This window comes from Macrotis lagotis, chromosome X (assembly GCF_037893015.1).
Source record: "Macrotis lagotis isolate mMagLag1 chromosome X, bilby.v1.9.chrom.fasta, whole genome shotgun sequence".
NCBI classification, from domain to species: domain Eukaryota; kingdom Metazoa; phylum Chordata; class Mammalia; order Peramelemorphia; family Peramelidae; genus Macrotis; species Macrotis lagotis.
This window is the reverse complement of record NC_133666.1, coordinates 459,536,296-459,559,122: the sequence shown is the minus strand read 5'-3', so window position 1 is coordinate 459,559,122 and position 22,827 is coordinate 459,536,296. Positions and strand designations below refer to the sequence as shown.

Sequence of the window (22,827 nt, the reverse complement as noted above, 5' to 3'; positions counted from 1 at the left end):
CCAAAGTCATACACCTAGTAAATGAAAGAGGCTAAGTTTGAAATCAGGTCTTCTTGACTTTAGGTTCAGTACTCTACCCACTGCACTAATTAGCAGCCTCCTGAATGCCTTCCCATGGACACTCTCTAGCTTTTTATTTTCCTTCCCAAGCTATGATATACTCCAAGGAATCAGTAATTAAAAAAAAAAAGTTACATATACTCCTAATATATTTATAGTCATATTTTTCTGGAGTAGAAAAGAGTTGGAAACAAAGATGCTCACTGATAGTGGAGTAGTGGAGTAAGTTACTGTACTGTAAGACATGAAATCATGTAAGATGGAGTAAACAGAACCATGAAATGATAAAAACAATGACTAATAATGTAAACATAAAGAACAACAAAACTATTATTACTGAATGCTAAGAAAGCAGGAAGACCAAACTTGAGTTGAGAAAGGAGATATATGAGAAAGTATTTTTCCCTCTTTGCGAAAGGATACTAGGGTGGAAAGATGAGAAGGAATTGGCTATAGATGTAAAAGATTAGAGATATCAGACCTTTTTTTTTAACATGCTGAATAGTTTTTTTGCTGAACAGTTTTTATTTTTCTCTTTTTATTCCCTATTACAAGAGATGATCCTCAGGCAAAACAATGGGAATACATTAATAGTTGAAATAAAAACAAATAATAATAAAAATTTCTTAAAAAAAAAAAGGAGGAAGCTAGGTGGTGCAGACCTCAGACACTTGATAACTGCCTAACTATGTGACCTTGGACAAGTCATTTAACCCCACTGCCTTAAATAAATAAAAAATAAAAAATAAAAACCTTTTCACAGGTTACTCATTCCTTATTCTATGGTTCACCTAAACTGGCCTTCATGATGTGATGTTTCTCACATAAAACAGTTGTATCTCCCATCTCCATGCCTCAGCAGTTTCTATGGCCTGGTCCGGAATGTACTCTCCTCATTTCCTTCTTTGGAATCCCTGATTTTTTCCAAAGCAAAGCTCAAACACCGTTTTCTACATGATATCAGTTGCTACTGTTTTCCCTTGCAAGGGCACCTTGCATGCATTTTGTATTTACAAGCTCCTTGAGGGCAAGGACTATTTCACTTCTGTCTTTGTACTGACAATACCAAGCACATGTGGTCTGGGACATAATAGGGGTTTTATAAATACTTGTAAGGGCCTCTCAGTGGCTCAGTAGATAAAGTGCTGGGAAAGATATTTTCCTGAATTCAAATCTGACCTCAGACACTGTGTAACCCTAAGCAATTCACTTCAACCTCTTTGCCTCAGTTTCCTCATCTGTAAAAGGAACTGGAGAAAGAAATAGCAAACCACATCTTTGCCACAAAATCCCCAAATGGCATCAGGAAGAGTCAGACACAACTGAAATGACTGATCAACCAAATTGCTTAAGTGACTTGGAAATATCCAAATATCTCAGTAGTCCCTTCAATTCACAGATTCTGCAGTTCTGAATCTCTTCCCTCTCCAATTCAAAAGCTTATCTTAATGTTACTCCCACCATACTATTCACCTACCTAACACAAACCCCCCCCAAAATACAAGGGTTCCCTGTTTTCTACCATAGCAAATCTCTACTTCTCTGCCCTTTTTCTAAACTTTCCATTAACCTTATAGCTGGTCAACTTTATTCTCCCTTACTCCTCAACACCCAAAGTTCTATGCCAGTCAAGAGGCTCTGCTGTACATGATTCTGTCATGCTCACGACCACCTCCACACCTTTCTTTGCCCAACCCACTTCTCATTTGACCCCTTCCCCTTCATCTTTATTTCAATCCAAAAAGCCTTTCTGTAAGATCTAGCTCACATTGTACCTCTCAAGAAATCTCCTGAGATGTCCATTAAGGGTTGAGTTTAGGCTTGTGCTTAGGGTTTCAATTAGGGTTAGCATTAGGGTAAGAGTAAAAGACTGAAGGGAAATTTTAGGGTCATCTTTAGAGTAAGACTAGAGGGTAGATGTAGATGCATTTGGGGTTAGGTTTAAGATTAGGGTCCTGGTTCAGGTTTGAGTTCCTGCTTTGAAAAAGTCAGGAATTCCAAAGAAGGAAATGAGGAGTACATTCCGGACCAGGTCATAGAAACTGCTGAGGCATGGAGATGGGAGATACAACTGTTTTATGTGAGAAACATCATGAAGGCTAGTTTAGGTGAACCATAGAATAAGGAGGAATGAGTAACCTGTGAAAAGTTTTTTTTTTTAATTTTTTATTTATTTAAGGCAATGGGGTTAAAATGACTTGTTCAAGGTCACATAGTTAGGCAATTATTAATATATACCCAGAAATGAAGGTGGTATTAGAGTGGGAAGCTTTTTTTATTTATTTAAGGCAATGGGGTTAAAATGACTTGTCCAAGGTCACATAGTTAGGCAATTATTAATATATACACAGAAATGAAGGTGGTGTTAGAGTGGGAAGCTTAGAGGAAGAATCTGAGGTAGGATTGAAAATGGAGTTGAACATTAAGGGTTAAAGTTAGGGTTGAGGTTAGGATTAGGCTAAGGTTTAGGGACTGCGGGAAACTTTTTAGGTCATCTTTAGGATAAAATAAGAAGGCAGAGATGGAGCCAGAAACAAAGGTTGAGGTGGTGTACAAGGTTTATTCAGAGGTAGAGCTCAACTGTCTTGGGGGCATGCATTTGGGGTTAGGTTTAAGATTAGGGTTCTGGTTGGGGTTTGAGTTCCTGTTAAGATGAAGGTTAGATTGAAACAGAAGATAGACAGGGAAGGAGAGCTGTTAATTCTGGAAACCTATTCTCATAGCTACACAAGTCTTCTAAATTCAGAAAAAAATAAGATAAGGAGATAAGGAGGATAATGAGTTACAAGTAAGGAAATGAGATGAAAGTATATAGAAGGATAAGTAGATTAAAGGAAAAGGGGATATAGAAGGATATATGAGAGAGATTCTTTGAAGAGCAACTGAATGAGAAAAAGGAAGGTAAGATAGTGATTAGAAGTAGAGTAGAAGAATGCGGAAGGATTGTTGCTTTCAGGAAATGTTATAAAAATGAGAGATGCACAGAAACCAAATAAATATCTCAATAAATAATAAAAAAAGAAATATCTTTGAAAAATAAGCCTATCTCTCATAGAGCAACAGCTTATAGACCACAATTCATCACTTATACTTACATATTATAACCTTGTTTTTGGACTGGATTTTTAATTTTATTAGTATTTTTACTGATTCAGTCTCAATATCACAGAGAAACTCAAATCCAATAGTATTGATTAAATGCCTATCATGAATTAGTATCTTGTTAAAGTATTCAATAGAAGATTAAGATAGTTCTTGCTTCCAGAAGTTTAGAGCCCTGATGACTTCCCAAGGTGGCTCCATATATTCAATGAGAAGCACTTGATTCTCATCATATTCCAGTAAGGAAAAAAAAGAGTTGAAGTTAGCAATTTAAAAAGTTACTGAAAAGGAAAGGAATTCTGTGAGGGGAAAGGAACATAGGAATGATTTCCATGTGAAATAGTTAGAAATATTGAAGTATTTTAATCCCTACCTGAGACCACCCTTTCCCAGAAATGAACCTTATCCTATTTACACTTACTAGAAAAGAGAGTCTATAACCCTTCCATGGTAACTCATCCCAATGTTTTATGATATTCTTTATTTTATAGCAACTCCTCCCAAATAAATAACACTTCAGCAGATAGACTATCAAATATCACATCCCTGGAATTAACCACATAACAGTTAACAGTATTTAACAGATTTGCAAAGTCTTCAGGTCAGAAGAGATTTGAAGATCATCAAGTCCCAAATCCAATTCAATGTAACCTTCTATGATGTTCCTGATAAATAAATAAATGCACATACATATATGCATAATCAAATATAATTTCATAAACCTGAAGTAGTTAAGGCAAACACCTAAGATTTTAGATAAAACCTCAACCAATAATCATTTTCAAAACAAGCTGAAACTTGTTTTCTTCTAGGAAAATTCTTGAGCAAATGAAAGATAAGCATAGAGCAGTTAAGATGCCTAGGTAAAAGAAGGAATAATCATATACTAATTTTTATGCTAATAATCTGATTCCAAATACAAACTCCCAGAATGATACTCCAGCTGTCTGAATTTTGGCAAAATAACATTTTTCAACTACAAGAAATAACAAAAATAAAATCGTATCTCTCAACTTACATTCTGCTAGTTGACCTTTCATCAAATCCTGGAGGTCTGTGGTAATTTGGAAGACGCTACCATAAATCTGCTGGACTGAATTCTTGAGACCAGAAATGTCTTTGGAATGGGCTACAATAGTCCCATTTATCTGACTGACACAGTTCCACAGGTTGTTGACATGCTTGTTCAGCCCTTCCTTGATCCTATGTAGACTTCCAGAGATGGAGTCCAGTTTGCCACATGCTTTTTCAACATGAGACACTCTGCCTCCAACAACCATGACTTCCCTCTGGACCCCCTGAGTGGTTTCCTTACAGATGTCAAGGTCTGAAAGGATTTGTTTTTGTAGCCCCTGAAGCCTCACCTCCAGATGACTGCAACAATTACCAGTTGGGACCTGGGAAGAGGTGGGTTGCTCAGTGGTCCTATCCGGCTCATCCAGCTTCCTGGAAACACTGTCTTCTGCCTTTTTGCTTGTAGAAATGACATCCGCAAGTTGATCTTGGCAGTTGCTCAACCCACCCTGAAGGTTTTTCACATCTCTGTCTGTGTCATTTAGATGAGAGAAGAGCAAACTCAAATCCTGTTGTACTTTCTGGATATTAAGTTCAGTTTCCATGAACTTCCTATGTATTGTATCATTTAGAGCCTTTAGAAGTGCAGAGGTATTATCCATCTTTTGATTATCATGCTTACTGGGATGAGTAGCTTCTATTCCATGGAGATTCTGCAGACAAAGATTCTCCACATCTTGAATTTTATTCTTCAGATGATTAAGTTCAGTATTGACTTGACCATTGCCAGATCCTGGCAGGACTGATTCCAAGTTAATGAATTTTACATCAGTGCCATTGGCGATGTCTAGGAGACTACTACCCAGGCGGTCCTCCAGGGACTGTATTTTCTGATCCAAAAGTTGCTTCAAGTCATCCACCTCACCATTAATAGTACCGCGCAAAGTCTCCTCAATGTAAAAACAATGTTCCTCTGCATTCTTCTCTGTTACATTTATCCTTGCATCCAACTCATTCCATCTTTCATCAAAACTCTCAACTGGTTCTGGTATGGTGAGATGGTCAAATTCATTGTCTAGCCTCCCATTTAGCATTCTAGTGGCTTCTGCAACCCTCTCAATTTTCAGGTCTAAATCCTTAATCTGTTGCCCAAAGTCAACACTTTTCTCAAGGTCACAGCAATTTGGTTGTTTTGATGGAACTGCTTGTATCTGAGTTCGAAGATCACTTATTTCCTTTCTTAGACTTGTTTCCTTTTCTCCAATAAGTTCTATCATGCCCAAGTAGCTACTTCCGTAATCATCACACTGTTGCTGGATACCAGTCAGTTTATATTCGCAGGAGTTTTTCAGATCTGCCATTTTCCTGTCTATTCCCTCCATCAGCTCCTCTTTAAGAGCCTCAAATTTGCTATCTACATAAGCCTGGTAGAACTCATTGGTTGGGATGGTCATTGTGGGCCCCTGGGCAGCTTCCTGAAGCTGCTTGAGTTGTCCCTCACAACCCTTCACTTTCCCATCCAGCTCCTCCAGCTTGTCACTCTTTGTCTTCAATACATCCTTAACCTCAGCCAACTCAGACTTAATGTCTTTCATTCCCGATTCCTTACCACCAAGGATTCCAGGAAGCTGAACTGTTTCTGTTTCCCCACCAACAACACTGTCTGGCCCTGGTGGGTTGTGAAGGCTGTTGAGCCATGATGCCAACATTTTACTGGCATCATCTTGAACAGCATGTTTTAAGTTTTCATTCACTCCTGCTATGGAAGACTGAAGGTCAAGGACTGTCCTTGTAAGTCGGGAAACTTTGTCCTCAAGCACCTGAATTTTCTTGTCCTGCTGTTCCTGCAGGCCTGGCTTTGGACTTGCTGTTTGTCTTGGTTCTGTTGTGTGCCTTGGTTCAGTTGTTTTCTTTGGTTCTGTGATTTGCTTTGGTTCTGTGATTTGCTTTGGTTCTGTATCTGTGGCAAAAGGAAAGAACATGACTTGAAATTTTCTGGCTTTAATCACCTTCTCCACAGCCCACATGAGCATAAGCTATATCAAATCCTTGTTTTACAAATTTCCCACTACTGCTAAATGTGTTTTATCTACTTTGAATGTCAATCAAAGGGCAATTAGGTGGCACAGTGGATAGAGCACCAGCCCTGGAATCATGAGGACTTAGATCAAATCCAGCCTCAGATATTTAATAATTACCTAGTTGTGTGACTTTGAGCAAGTCACTTAACCCCATTGCCTCACATAACACCCCAACCAAAAGACAATCAACACATTTATTATACACTTGCTATGTCCAGTGCATGAGAGAGACATTTTCCACAGTGAAATGATGATATATAGTCTGCAGACTGCTGGCTGACCTCACTCCCTAATGCCAAAGACTACAGCCTTGGCCAGATACATCGTTCTTCTACTTGATGTAATTCTGTAACATGTAAAGTACTGATAGTCCATTGTCTCCTTTTTCCTTAGTATTCTAGTATAAGGATTACTAACCTCACAATACAGATGAAGAAACCATGATATGAGAAAGAGAAAGACAAAAGGGGGTCTCCAAATTTCTTAGAAGTTGAGTGGCAGCATCAATTCTGGAAGACATTCTTCTAATTCCTATTCTAATACTCTTTCTACAAAACTGCAATCCCCATTCTGGTAATAGGTGTTTAATAAATGGTTGTAAAATAACTGGATGAATAAATGACAGGAGAAACTTTGTAAGAATTGAAAAACCCTCTGTAGTAGATGCAGTTCTTAGCAATACTCCTTTTTTTTTTTTTTGGAGACTATGTCATTCCTCTACTTCAATACTTAGAATTGTTTTCTACTGAACAAATTTGGAAGCCAACCTCTCAAGCTTGGCATTGAAAGCACTCTTCTGTATGGTCTCAGCCCCTCTTTCCAGTCTTGGCTCCCACTTCTCTGCTATAAACTGGACTCCTTGCTGTAGCTCAAAACACATGATATATTTTTCCCACATTTAAGCATTTGCACACATTGCTTCTTCCATCTGGAATGACCTCTCTGCTTATAGAAATACTATCTATCCTTCAGATGTTATCTCCCTCAGAATGCCTTTGCAAGTTTCTTCTAACCTAAATATGTTCAGAGGATGGAGAAGTATGAATTCCCCATGAGCACTTAAGTTATCTGAATCTCTTTTTCATCACCTATTTGCCCAATTCAGTCTTGGACATTATTTGGGTGTTCATTTTATGCACCTATGCACCTTCAAGTCCCTTGAGGGCAAAGACTGTCTTACATTTGATCTCCTCCAGAGCTAAACTTTGTTTTTCACACAACCGGTTTTCAATAAAAAAATAATTAAACCAAATTGGAAATGGATTCATTTGTTTTCTTTTAAAACTTTATCTATAAATAATGAACTTCATCTTCTAGCCTGTGAGTTAGAGAGCAGGCTATGGATAGCGACTCCAAAATGGGAGCAGGAAGGAGCCTGCCTACACTGTCCAGAAGGGACTACTTTATTCACTACCACTACTGATTCCCAATACAGTGCCTTTCCTTCCCTCCTCCAACAACTTTATCTTTTATTTTATATATATGTATATAATATACTTTGTGATGATTTGCATTTTTTTCTCTTCATATTTATTCTGTATATATTTGTCTGTACTTGCTATCTTCCCCATTACAATGTAAGCTCTTTTGTGAGTAAAGGTTATTTATTATACTCCCACTTATTAAGTGTCTATTATGTATTAGGCACTAGAAGCTGGAGTACAGTAAACAACTTTACTCATAAAAAAATAAGTGCTTGTTGGCTGATTGATTCCTAGATACTTTAAGAAACTATGTAAGTTGGTGACCATGAATATCTGAGGCTTTTATCCCTTTACTTATCAGAGAGAGAGTCAGGCAAAGAATTCTCTTCTCCCAATGGTTATATAGGACCCATTGCTACAATAAGAATTAGTTCATATACCAGAGATCTCATAACATCACAGACTTTCAGAGTTTGAAGGAAAATAGAAATAACCCAGGCCTGCATCTCTCAAATTAGCTTGTTAACAGAAAAATTTTTATTCAAGAAATATATTAATGAATCCATAACTACTGGAGAACAATGAGAGTTGGGTTTATGGAGTACTCTTACAATAAAAGAAGATCAAGGACATCTGGAAGCAAAACAAAGTATATTAAGACTATTCTCATTCTGAAAATTTGTCATGTGTGTTTTTGTAATTTTGTCTTTACTATTTGGAAAGAAAAAATATCACCATCAATAAAATTTCTTTAGCATACCTCTTGCCATTGGGTGGCCCATAAGAGTTCTATGGATCACAGTTGAAGAAATGTTTTACTAATAAGAAAGTTGAGGTTCATAGAGTTAAATCCAGAGATGGACTGAGTGAATCCTAGATTCCAGATCTCTGACTAATTGGTCACCATAATTTTCCTTCAATAAACCAAAATTATAGCTTGATGAAAATGATCAGGGAACACTTCAGATTTCAAAACTGAAGAAATTAAGTCCATTAAAAAAGAGTGTCATTATTGGCTGACCTAACTATAAAATTTTAGGAGTTAAAATTGTGCTGTATTTATTATTATATTAAATTTATATACAAGGAAATTAAATCTAAAATAAATAATTCAATGTTATATCTACTAATGTTATCCAAAGAAATAAAACTATATAATAGAACAAAGATGACTTTCTTATTTTAATGAACTATTGTCTCCAAACTAAATTAATTTATATATTCAGAAAAACATTTAAGAAACCCATGGAATATTGTGGACTATGGGCTAATTTGGGCAAATGTCTCACTCATTACTGAAAGATGACTCAAGTTCATTTTCTCCATGAGAAAACTAATTTAGGAACTGATTTAAAAAAATAACACAGAATCCAAATCTATATTTTCCAAGGTTTATAAATTTAAGTCTGTGGAACCACACATGAAATCTGAACTGAAATCATGAACTGAAAAAATGAACATGAAATTCAAGTCAAACTTGGAAAATCTGTGTCTCAAATCCAGAATCACAGAGTCTGAAGTTCTGGAAGGGATCTGTAAGCTCCCTTTGCAAATGTGGAAATCTGCCCAGAGAAATGAAGGAATTTGCTCTAAGTGGTAGGACCAAGTCTTGAGACTCCAAAGTTGGTGCTATTCCCACTCCACCACATGGGATTTAAAATTTAAAATATTTCATGCAAAAATATAGTAATTAACTTAATTTTTCAATTCAATTGATCATTTCATAAGCACCTATTTCTAGAACATCCAGAGTCAAAAACTGGTTGCTGAGGGAGAAAAAAAGGTTAGCTAAGACACAATAGGCTATGGATATCATAGTAGTAGTCATGTGGGGGCGGGGGGGGGGGGGGGGGGAAGGGGAATAAGGAGGAAGAAAGGGAAGTTAAGAAAAAAAAAGAAATTTACATGATAACTTTGTTGTGTGTTTGGAGAGAATAGCAATAGTACATGTAGAATTGCAGTTTCATGGGCAATCATCATTTTTAATTGTACTATGTAATGGAATGCTTGTTTTGTGAGTTGAAAATAAAATTTAAAAAAAGACACAACAAATACCCACATGATATTAAGTTCATCATTAAAAGAACCATCATCTTAACCTAGGCACTTCCTAATAACTAGAAGGGTTTTTATGACAAATCAATATACTCATTGGAACTACTTCAATAAATCCAGTCATTCACACATGTATGTCTATACTCTCTTATACTTGTGTATAGCATACCTATTATTTGAAACCCTTTAATCATTAAAAAAGTATATAAGACTAGAAATCATAAAACTAATGATTTAAAGGAGACTAAGAAAAATTCACTGTAAGCATGTGTGCCAAGATCCCCTCTGCCAAAAAAAAAAAATGTTACCTGTAGCTTTCTTCATAGTATTCCGAGGCCGGGCAGGTGTGGGCAGAGGAGATTTCACTGGCTCTTTGGGACCTTCTTGACAGTCACCACCTTTAAACCCAGGACAGCATCTCCATTCCAGTTGTGTGACTGTCTTGAACTTAATAGTATATCTAGGCCTGAAATTAACTCGATACCTGTCAAAGAAAAAGATAATGATTTCCTTTATTATTGTGTATTAAAATCATTACCCCCATTCCAAGGTTTGAGTCTGAATGAGAAGACTTCTACTCCTACATCCAATATGATCTAGAATGGGCTCTTGGATTCTCTTTGGTCTAGTACTGCCCCCTTCCTTGAAGTTTGACTCCTATGATCTGAGGAATGAGGGTAGACCAAAGCAGTTGGTCAGGATCATATCCTGTTTTTCCACTGAAATTTTCTGTATTCTTGACTCTCTACTAGGGTTAAAAGAAACAGAAAACTTCTAAAAACCTTTGACCTTCTAAACTTCTTTCCAATTTTAATATTTTGACCCTCTCTCTTCACCATGTATCTTCCTCCAACAATAATCATGGTTTCTTTGGTGGATTATTCAATTTCTTATTCAGGTTTCCAAAAATAAAGTCAGTATCTGAAGTACTTCTGTAAATACAAAAACTCTACAACACTTCCCTAATTCCTAAATGAAGATGACTGGAAATAGAAAAAGCAAAAGCAGTCCATTCATTAAGGACTTAGGGGCAGCCAATGTGTCCATAAATGGGTATTTACAAGATAAATACCAACTAACCTTAGAGGGAAAGAAAGCACTAGGGAAGGAAGACTTTTTGAAGAGAGTGGTATTTGAACTGAAAATGCTACGATGTTGTACTTTGAATGTTGGATTCAATCAACCAAAAAGCACTTATTAATCACACAACCACTGACCACTGTGTGCCAGGTGCTGGGAACAGAAAGACAAAAGGGGTCGATTGAAACTGGATCAAAGTCTTCATTGAGATGTTGGAGCTCTAGTCTGGTAAAGCAAACTAAGCTTTCTTGCTTTTCTGCTCAAGATAGATGATGGTAATAGTTATTTATTATATATGTTATAAAATAAAGTTATATATATAAAGTTATAAATATACATATAGTTATAAAGTAAAAAGTTATATATTGTATTATATTTTTGTTATAAAGTAAACCATGTCAAGAATAGTTAGGTATAGTATGATTTGGGGGCTCCTGGAACTCTGATTGTCTTTCTGGAAGAACTAAAACTCTTGAAAGTGCCCCTTCACCAGTAGCAAAAACCTTAGGAGCCAGGAGCATGAGACAAATATTTGTATTTAATTGTGGGATATACCTGGAATCTATAATTAAGCCCCTTTGAACTCCAAGGTATCTATATCTTATGGGCATCAGCATAGAGTTCAACCAAGCAGCCTTGTCCATATTCCTCCATACAATCCTCTGTACCCAAAGTTCTGGAGGATTTTCTCTAGGTCTCAAGGTTACCAATGCAACAGTCTGGCTGTTTTATCACTTATTCTTTATATTAAATACAAAAAAAAAATAAATGAACGGTGAAGATTCTTATCGAAAAGGGGTAGAGGGGCAGCTAGTTAGGGCAGTGGATATTGCATGGGCCCTGGAGTCAGGATGAACTGTATTCAAATCTGGCCTCAGACACTTAACAATTACCTAGTTGAGTGATCTTGGGCAAGCCACTTAACCCCATTGCCTTGAAAAAAAGGTGAAGAAACTAGATAGGATAGGTAGGAACCTTTCAAGAATTTGCAGTGGAACTTGGCTTGTTTCCTTGCAAGTGATGCTCAGGTATTTCTGCCCCCCTGCCCCAGTGCTCTCTAGCGAAGCTGGTTGGGAACAGCACCAGAATCTATTGTAGGAATGATGTAGCATCAATCCAAGAGGGAGACAGGGATCTTTCCTGCTTCTGAATAAAGTGGGTATTTGAGCCAAGCTGGGTGGGGGAGAGAAGTCCACATCCACTTCTCCTAGTGGGCCTACCAATAAATGTTTGGTGAATGAATGTATAAACTTAGATATCTCTGTGTAAAAGGCTATAAATCCCTAAAAATGATGCTAACACTTCTATGAAGGAAGAACTTCTTATCTGAAGATAATTCTACTGACCGACAAAGATGGGTGCCACCTCAATAGGCTCAGAAAGCAGTTTTGAGTTTAGTTTAATTAAAGATGTGACCTTGTTCAAAGGTGTTCCAGAAGATTTTAAAATCAAGAGCCTAGAGCAGGGATGGAAAAGCTTTTTTTCTGCCAAGGGCTATTTGTAAATTTATAACATAGTTTGAGAACTCTATTTGATCAAACATTTAATTAATTCACTCCTATGACTCCCCACCTGCAGATGCCTTGGCAATGCCACACTAATGGGCAGCAGGCCAGAGGTTCCCACCCCTGGCCTAGAGGCTAGCTCTAAACTTGTCTTTCTTATTATTTCATCCTCCAGCAAATGGGGCTGTTCAATTTGTTGTCCTGGTATCTTATTTTTTAAAATGGGAAAATTCTGATTTGTGTTTTGTCTCCTGAGGAAGAAGAGTATAGTTATTTAGGGAGTGGAAGAAGTGTATAATTTCAGAAAAACTAACTGAACTCAGCTAAGTCCCTCAAGCTGAGTGGGTAAAACTGTTTGATCTTTAATATTGTCCATTTGGCAATATTAGATGATGTTGAAATAACAGAATCAAGTAAGGAAGGCTAGGGTAAGGCCAGGAATATTAAAGAGTTTGATGTCTCCTCCTCCAAAGAGGAGGAAAGAGAAGCTTGATCTTCAAATCCCAGATAAGGAGTAGGTTGCCTTCCACTAAGCCGGCACATCACACTTTGTAAAATTCTTAACTTTTTAAACACTTTTCTTCCCTTTTTTTCCTCCCTGAAAAGCACTTAAGATTTGGATCAAAAAATGATATGAATTTCACCTTAGTCAAAACCAGTCCTCCCCTTGCTCTGATAGTCTCACTTTATAACTAAGAAGTTTTGGAGAATGGCATTCATAGAATTTTTCCCCTACACTGAACATATGGAAGAATCTTCCCTGGAAAAGTGATACACCCAGGAATGATAAATAGACTTCACTGCCATGGGAATCATCCTGGAATTTTACTTTATTTCTCCCTTAAAAAATTTAAAATTTTTTCTTGGCTTTGTTTCTGTTGTTTACAAATATTAAAATATTCCAAAATAAAACTGATATAATAAAACCATAATACCATAATTTAGTGGTTTTTTTGCTTTAACATTTGTTATTTTTCAATATCAATTCATGTAACAATGAAAAAATTTACTCAGTTCAAAGTAAATTAATCCACAAAATGACTCCATCTGACAAAGTAGGCAATATTGCTCACCTGTAATCATTCACCTCTCTGCTGAGGTTATATTTTGTAATCTATATTTTTCCAAGACAAAGATTAGTTATGTAATATTTATTGTCTCTTTGCTTAGCAGTTTTATGAACTCTGGCCTTGGGAATGCCTAGTGTTTGGAAAAGACCACAGATACCTAGTCCTAGGATCCCACTTTGGAAGAGAGAACTGTGGAGAGGGGTTAATCCAGCCTACCTTTTCCATCTACAGTGACTTTTCTAGACCTAAACTGCTTAAAAGAAACTTTAAGATCCTCCACTACAGGGACTGAGACATCATGGATAACCCCTGGATGCAAAGGAGGAGGGGAATAAAATTGAACTCTGCAACATGATGACTGGATTTTAAAACAACCTTTCCTTCTCTCTTCAAGCCCAAACAAGGAAATATTTATCTCTGCACCTCTAGGGAGCTCACCAAGTCTCAGAATTATGGGATAGTAACTGGGATCATCTTAGTCAACAGAGAACCATGATAGCTTGGGAGATGTACATAATCCATTCTAATACATCAACTGTCCAAGTTCAGGGGACTCAAAAGAATAACTGAGGGAAAGGGAAGAACCATGTAGCTAAGGTTCTCTTGGTTTGATGATTTAACTGTGATGTGGGATCATGCCCCATCCAAATAAGTCTGTTCTAATTAGTTCCAAGGCCAAACTTTGGGACTATTAGAGATAAGGATCAGAGAAATCTTGAGACAGGGCTGAATGATTCTAAGAACCTAAAGTCACTTTGAGTTTGCCCTAGAACATCTGAATTCTGGGATCAAACCAGAACCAATCTAATCTCCTCTGGTTCCTTCAGATCATTATAATCTATGGGAGGAAAAAAAAAAAAAGCAAAATTCATCCCCTTAAGGGATTAACCTGAACTATATACCAGGTTCCAGAAGCAGATCTACAAGACAAAGTAGTTGTTCTTAATGAGTTAAAGCTTTTTTCCTTTGTAGCCTCCCTTTTCTCTAAATGAAATACTCTCTGCCTCTGCAATAATCAATCAATATTAACAGGTGTCTTATCCTATTCATCTGTTCTAAAAATTCTATACAGCTTTAAAAGTTCATTTTCTTTTCTCAATTGGAAGAATTTTACCTAACTTTTAAAACAGGCCTCTAAAAAGATTTATGCAATATAAAAATATCTTATCAGTACCTCCTGGGAATATAGAGCTGGGCTGAATTTCTCCCAAGAACATGCTTTCCAGTGAAAAGCATCTTACTCATCTGGTCTTAGGTTTGGCAATAAATGCCTTAGAAGCTGACACTTCTTGCTACAGTCTGAGAACTACTCACCAAATCTGAAAAGCAATGGACTAGAGAAAGTGGGGAAATAAGCTAAATAAAAGTACCTCTTTCCTGCTTATTAGAGTAAAATAGACATGTGACCTTTGAAGACAGAACCACCCAAACAGACCAGCATAATCAGTATTCATGATGGTGTTAAGCTTTTTAAAATTTTTTTTAGGTTTTTTTCTTTTTTTGCAAGGCAGTGGGGTTAAGTGGCTTGCCCAAGGTCACACAGCTAGGTAATTATTAAGTGTCTGAGGCTGGATTTGAACTCAGGTACTCCTAACTCCAGGGCTGGTACTCTATTCACCTAGCCACCCTGGTGTTAAGTTTTTTGTCAAACTTAGAACAATATGTCACATTTATATGGTTTTGTACAATGCACTTTTCTGCAATGACCCTATGAAATAAGTATTAGTCCCCATTTTACATTCGAAGAGGTTCAGAGATTCAACAACTAGCTACACCATAGAGTTAATATCAGAAGTTGGATTAAAACCCAGGTCTTGAGTTAGCTAGATGTACAGAGAATAGAGCACTGGCCTTGGAGTCAGGACCTGAGTTCAAATTTGACCTTAGATACTCAATAATTACTTAGTTGAGTGACCTTTGGCAAGTCACTTAACCCTACTGCCTTGCAAAAATGAAAAAAATTTTTTTTTAAAAATTAAAAAAAAAAAACACCCAACAACCCAGATCTTCCTGATCATGTAAGGTAAGTAGTTCATCCCTGATACCACCTGGGGCTACAGAAGAGGCCTAGTGTGATGTACCCCTGCTGTAGGTGGAGTTGGGAGATCTATATTTGAATCCCACCTCAGTCACTTACCAGTTTATGATCTTGGCCTTAGCTTCTTTCTTTGTACAAAAAGAATAACAATTCTTCTACTAACTATAACATAGGCTTGCTAAAAGTATTATATAAATGGGGATCATGATTACTTTGATTGCCTTAACTTCTTTCCACACTGGACAGTGATTTTACTACAGCCACCACTGGTTCCAATGAAATAGAAGATTCCAATTTATAAAACCTGGTCAAAGGGCTTCATTTTGTTAATTTAAAGAAAACAGAGAGTTATATATGCCAAGAACAAACTATGGTTTATGAAATTTTTTCAGATTTTTAAAGGTATGCCATTGTTACTGTTGAATAAATAATCTGCTAAAAGTAAATGAAGTTGGATTGTGATACTGGGATCAGTTCTTGTCATTTGCATTTCCAGACTCAGTAAATTGGCATGATTATCTCCAAATATAGAGAAGGGGCTTCATGGGTAGAAGGAAACGTTCTATCCAAAGGCATCTTCTGCTGATAACGAAAATCTTTGCAAGCAACATTCATTCTCCATTAAGCAGTTATGATACACATACCAATAGCAGCATAAGTGCTTGATATAATAAATCTAATTTATCATTTATGACAATACAGACAGGACAACTCTTTAGAGGTGAATGTAACTTAATAGGAAATATCTCACTTGAACATTCTAGAATATCAAAATGCTACAAATCCATAGACAAACATATTTATGGGAAAGAAAAGATACCTAATAAACATAAAAAACAGCAGATTTGATCATCTTGATCAGATCAGATCAAAATTATTATGATAGAAGATATGTTTAAACACCAAAACGTTTCCTAGTCTTGATGCATCAGTGGCAACTAGGTAGCACAGTGAATAGAATGCTAGGAAGACCTGAGTTCAAATCTAAACTCAGAAAGTAGCTATGTGACCCTGGGCAAGACATTTACCTCTGTTTATTTCTGTAAAATAAACTGGAGAAGGAAATGGCAAACTATTCTAGTACCTCTGCCAAAAAATTTCCAAATAGGGTCATGAAAAGTTGGACACAACTGAAAATGACCAAACAACAACAAAGTACTAGGCAACTCCATAGTACTATAAACTACACAAGAGCTGCTAAATTTACATTATCTAAACTATGAAATCAAAGCTATGAATTAAAAAAAAAATTCATGAATGGACAAAAAAAATTGTTTTTGAAATTATAATTTATGACAGAGCTAAAAACTGAACTCAAAAATTTAGGTTTTTAAATAGCATACTCAATACTTCTGACTCTCAACAATGAAAAGGTATGAAAGGCTACACATTGTTAAGTGCTTTAGATCTGTCAGTGAGCTTTCTTCATTTTGTTCTTAGAGGAGTCAATAGATGACCATGAGAAATAATTCTTATATTAAAAAGGTATAAATAACTTCCAGCGGATAGAAGACAGGCACAATTCTAAAGTCTCCTGATCTTTCCCCATCTATCATATGAAACAAACCTCTTAACAGAAATCCGACCCACAAAACCCAGAAAGAAAAGCCAGAAGAAAAAACATCTACCTCAGGATTTGTCTTCGGCAGCTTGGTTGAGTCCGGGCGGGTGAGTCTGGGCACAGAGGACAGATCAGCCCTCAATCAGCCAAATTAGCGGCTGAATTGAAGCCAAAGAGTCTGAGGGCCTGAGAGATGGACCTGCTGGATCAGCGGTGAGGCTAGACCTCAGGGGCTTGAGTCAACTAGGAAGAAGGGGCACACTGACCCTCTGGAGTTTGCCACAGGGCTGGGGGGGAGAGTTCCAGTGCAGGAGAGCTGTGGACACCATCCCTGGGCACCTCTGTGGCTGAGGCCTATTCCCAGAACAAACAATCGAAGACTACTTCTGCCTCAGGCACAGGTGTGTGAGCAGAAGAACCAGCCCAGCTGACAATAGGGAGAGGGATGACCTCACCCGGGCAAAGCCCACCATTGATTGAAGGCAAAAGGATTCAATAGCTCCAACCCCTCCCTGCAAGCTAAGGGAGAAGGCCTCAATCAAGGGCACAGACATACCAGAGAAAGCAACCAGCATCTCCTACTGACCAGCCAGAGAAATTGCATTCAGTGAGTAAAGCCTTTAGCAATCCCAAGTCCCTGTGAACCAGCCCCCCCCAACTCAAGGTCTTAGCAAAATGAATAAGGGTCAGCGGAGAGGTGGGTCCATAGGAAAATTCCTGGAAGGAAAAGACCCTAATTCAGAAAGACCTAGAACCTTTGAGGAGAATATGATCTGGTGTCCAGTACAGAAAGACTCCCTTGAAGAAATAAGGAAGGAGTTTAAAAATCAATTGGAAAATTTGGCAAAAGAAATCCAAGAGAAGATTAATAGCTTGCAACAAGAAAACAAATTCTTAGAAAATACAATTGGACAAATACAAAAATGAGAATAAATCTCAGATCCTCAATTGGGCAAATGCAAAAAGAAAATAATTCTCTCAAAACCTCAATTGGTCAAATGGAAAGCTCTTTCAAAAGTAGAATTGACCAATTGGAAAAGGAATTGCAAAAGGTTAATGAACAAAACTCATCCCTAAAAAAAAAGAATGGAGTCTGAAGAAACTAATGACTTCATGAGACAGCAATAGCCTGTCAAACAAAATAAAAAAATAGAAAAAAGTAGAAGAAAATATAAAATCCCTCATCAGCAAAACCACTGACCTCGAGAATAGGTCAAGAAGGGGCAACCTGAAAATTATTGGACTTCCTGAAAACATTGAAGAGAAAAAAAGCCAGGACTTAATATTACAGGACCTAGTGAAAGAAAATTGCCCTGATATAATAGAACCAGAGGGCAAAGTAGTTATTGAAAGAATACATCGATCCCCTCCAGAAAAAGATCCTAAAATGAAAACACCAAGGAATGTCATGGCCAGATTCCAGAATTATCAGATAAAAGAGAAAATCCTTCAAGCAGCCATAAAGAAACAATTTAAATATCAAGGAGCCACAGTAAGGATTCCAAGGGCTTGGAATGAGATATTTCGAAGAGCAAGGGAGCTTGGGATGCAGCCAAGAATCCACTATCCTGCAAAGCTGAGCCCTCTCTTCCAGGGAAAAAGATGGACATTTAACGAAATGGAAGAATTCCAAAAATTCCTGATGAAAAGACCAGAGCTAAATAGAAAATATGGACATCAAACAGGAGGTTTAAAGAGACACATGAAAAGGTAAAATTAAAAAGGGGGGGTGGTAAAAGAAAAAAAAACTGCTATCCAACAAGTTGAAATTGTCTATATCCCAGCATGGGGAAAAAGATTCTCATAAATCTTGAGAACTGTAACTCTAACAGAGAGAATATACCTAGCCAGAAGTGATAGACATTCATGACCTATCCATGAGACTGCTATCCAGTGGGATGTAACTGGCTTTAACCCCACTTGGGAGAAAGATTCTAATAACTCTCAAGAATTTTAACTCTATTAGATAGAATGTACTTAGCTAGAAGTGACAGATACTCAGAATTTTCTATGACTCAGATAGAATGATTTTAAAAACACTACCTCCTTAAAAAGGGGGACAGGAAGGAGACATGAGGAGGGAGGGGATTTAATGGGGTAAATCTCATTACACTAAGAGGTACAAAATACCTATGGTAATAGAGGGGAAGAAGGGATCCCTCAATCTTCTTCTCATCAGACTTGGCTTAAAGTCAACTTGCACACATACTCAGTTAACTTAAAAAAACACCTAACCTTTCAAGTATTAAAAGGGGGAAAAGGGGAGTGGGGACAGAGAAAGGGAGGGGAAGGGGGGGTAAGATTGGGAGAAAAATTGTAAAACTCAAATAAAATCTTTAAAAAAAAGGTATAAATAAGAGTTACTGAGAAAGGACAATGAAAGGGAAACTAAGTCAAAGATGCATATTCATTTAATTTTTCAAGCAAAGATTGATAGAATAGCTAATATGTAACTATTTGAACATATAATGGGCAATTAAGTGCCCACACAGGCCAAGTCAAAAGGGTGGGTACTGAAGTCAAAGGCCAAAAGCATAGACCAAATGATTGTCAATTTCCACATAATCTGATGTTTACTAAATTTTTCCTGTACTGGTTTTCTTGCCACTTGAAAATGGTTACTATAATAATCATTCATACTTCATCTACCATTTTCTATTCTTCTGTTACTCTACATATGATTTTTTTCTTTCAATGTGATTTTATTTTTTCAATTATATGTAAAGGTAGTTTTTAAACAATCTTCATTCTGTAAGCTTTTGAGTTCCACATTTTCCCCCTTCCCTTCCTTCCCTCCCCCCTCCCCATTACAGCAAGTAATCTGAAATAAGTTATGCACATAAAGCCATCCACATGTTTTTTTAACACTATCATTTCAATGCCTTACATTTGCTATGTATTTACCACCCTAGCAGTTGCTCAGAAAAAGACCACAAACTACTAACTTTTTAATTAAAGCAAGTACTTTGTTCATTTCATTGTGTCTTGAAATTATGCTTACTGCCTATGTCTTTGAAAAGTCACTGCATCTCCATGGGCCTCAGTTTCCTCATCTGAAATGTGAAAGAGATGGACTAAATGATCTCTGAAATCCCTTTCAACTTTACAGCTATGATTCTATGATGAAATCTTCTGATTCATCTCAGAGATATATGAGTCCCTGGGCAAGCCACACCACTTCTCAGTGCCTAGATCAGAGATGTCAAACTCACAGGCCCTAGCACATCAGAAATAGATTAAAAGATAATGGGAAATATTTATCAAAATAGATAAAAAATATAATACAATATAAAAAAGGGTAATTTGTGGCATCCTAAGTCAATATGTGGCTGATGGGGATCTATTTCTATTGGAGTTTGACAGCACTATCCTGGACAACTGTCAAAGACTCTCAGTTGCAAAAGTAGGTACAAATCTACAATGGTAGAGGGAGTTTTCTCACTGGAAATTCTCTTTTCTAATGAAATTCCAGGTTTGGTTCAAAAGAAAGTGTTTTCTCCAAACCAAATTACATGAAGTGATCTCTATTTCATACTATTTGAAAAGAGGGAATTCCAGTTATTATCAGTATTTGTTTCATCTTAAAAGCACTAAATACCTTTGTCTTTTTTCCTTGAGTGCTATGGAAGCAATAAAGGGGTTAAGAGAACCATGTTCAGATTCCCTTTCTGAAATTAATTGACCATTAAAAGTCACTAAATCTCTCTGTGTGCCTCTATTTCTTCATATGTAAAATGGAAATAATAATATAGGATTGATGTGAGGAAATATTTTGGTTAGAAATTACTGATGTGTTATACTATTTCCTGTGATTTTCCTAACCATGGGGAGGAGGTTTTAAAGGCTTTAAAGGACAAAAATCCTTGGACAGCACTGGTTTGTCATTTCAACTAACATTTTGAAACCAAAATTGAATCAGTCAAGTCATTTTCATAGCTTCAAAGAATCAATTTAATTGGCTTTTCATCAGTACTCTGAATAATTATCATATACACAACTACTGAACTTTTGTTTTTTGAGGGCAATTTAGTAGAGTGGAAAAAACACTGGATTCAAAGTCAGAAAATCTGAATTTGATTTCCTATTTTGAAAGATCTTCCTGACTTCAAGGTCAACTCTCTTTCTATTATACCTGTGATGACAAACGAATAGAAATCAGAGCTGCTAAACTACATATTAATATTATCTATGCTTTACTGTATTTTTTAAATTTTCTTAAATGTTTCCCAATTACATTTTTAACCTGGGTTGGGTGGCACTTGGAAGTATTGTGGCCCACATGTGGCTACATCTGACACCTCTGCCCCATGCTGTTAGAAAATATATGCCAAATAAAACTAGTTATTTTATATGGTCATTAAATCAAATGATTTCTAAATTATATGAGGGAGACCAAAGGATGATGAATTTGTTCTGAATGGAAAACTAATATATATTACACATCGAAAAAGGTATTGATTCAGGAAACAATAACTAAATGTTTCATAATTCCAATTTAAAATGTTAACACTTAAATATTGAGCATGGAATGATTAAGAAACATCCAGAAATGTATAACTGTTCTGTATATCCCTGATTCACTGAACATTTACATTTTCATTCATCCAATCTGAGCTGGATATTTAGACTGACTCTGATGTGAATCATAGAAAGGCCTGAATAGAGAAAATTCTCTCAGCAAAGGACCTCAGATTGTGAAACACTCCTCCCCAAAATAAGAACTCTGTTGTAATTAAAACATCATTGCAGGGACAGCTAGGTGGCAAAGTGAATAGAGCACTGGCCCTGAAGTCAGGAGGACCTGAGTTCAAATTTGACCTCAGTCACTTAAAAATAGCCTAGCTATGTGACCTTGAATAAGTCACTCTTAACCCTTAAATAAATAAAAATTTTAAAAAATATCATTGCTTACTACCTTCTGGCAGGAGGTGATAGAGAAATAGTGTGAGACATATCTTCATACACAGCCAATAAGTGGATTTATTTATTTGTTTGTTTATTTATTTATTTATTTACTTTGGTGTATCAGGCTTATTTGTTTTATATAATTAATCACTTTTTCTTTCTTTCTTTTTTTTGGAAGAGGACTTTTGGGGAAAGTAGTGAAGGTATTAATGGTAGTACTACAAAAAGAATGTCAGTGAATCATAAAAGGAAAAAAGTACCTAGCTGTGTGGCCTTGGGCAAGCCACTTAACCCCACTGCCTTGTAAAAACCTAAAAAAAAAAAAAAAAAAGTAAAAGGAAGTTCAAAAAAGGATACAGATAAGTAATATAATGTTGGAACTATTAAATTCAAATTATATTCTTTTAAAACCTAAGCTCTATGTAGTGAGAAAAAAGGCAAACTGTAAATAAGTTCATAGTTTCGTGAACAATTCCATTTTTATTTTCCTGTGCATTATTAAAATGATCATGTTTGTTGATATTTATTAAGTTCATATTAAAAAAGAGACTTTACTAAAAATCAGCAATTATTTTTTAATGCACATTGGGTGAAGGGTTGTATGTGAAAATGGCAAATTAGTAAAACATTCCATCTTTATTTATTTCTTTTGACAAGTGTTTTTTTGTCCTTCACTTTCAAAGACCACAACAACAGGGAGGTAATGCCATGACAAGCATATGAATTGGATTTGGGTGAGGTGGGCTGTGCTACGTCACCAGCCTCACTTTCTCCTCCAGAGCCATCTGGGTCCAGGGGTCAGATATGAATCAGGACGACTGGAGATGGTCCTGGATTCGGGCCAATCAGGGTTAAGTAAACTTGTCCGAGATTACACAGCTAGTAAGTGTGGGAGGCTGGATCTGAACTCCTGTTGCCCGGATTCTAAGGCC

The 22,827-nt window shown here is 36.6% G+C and overlaps 1 protein-coding gene across 1 annotated transcript in view; it reads right to left on the bottom strand.

Moving 5' to 3' along the window:
* The window catches only part of EMILIN2 (elastin microfibril interfacer 2), a 65,795-nt gene that overhangs the window by 22,940 nt on the left and 20,028 nt on the right, over positions 1-22,827 (bottom strand). Inside the window, exons 3-4 of the mRNA XM_074200954.1 lie at positions 10,045-10,220; positions 4,181-6,136 (exon numbers count right to left, since the gene is read on the bottom strand). Of these exons, the coding sequence (XP_074057055.1) occupies positions 4,181-6,136; positions 10,045-10,220 (2,132 nt within the window). The remainder of the gene's footprint in view (positions 1-4,180; positions 6,137-10,044; positions 10,221-22,827) is intronic.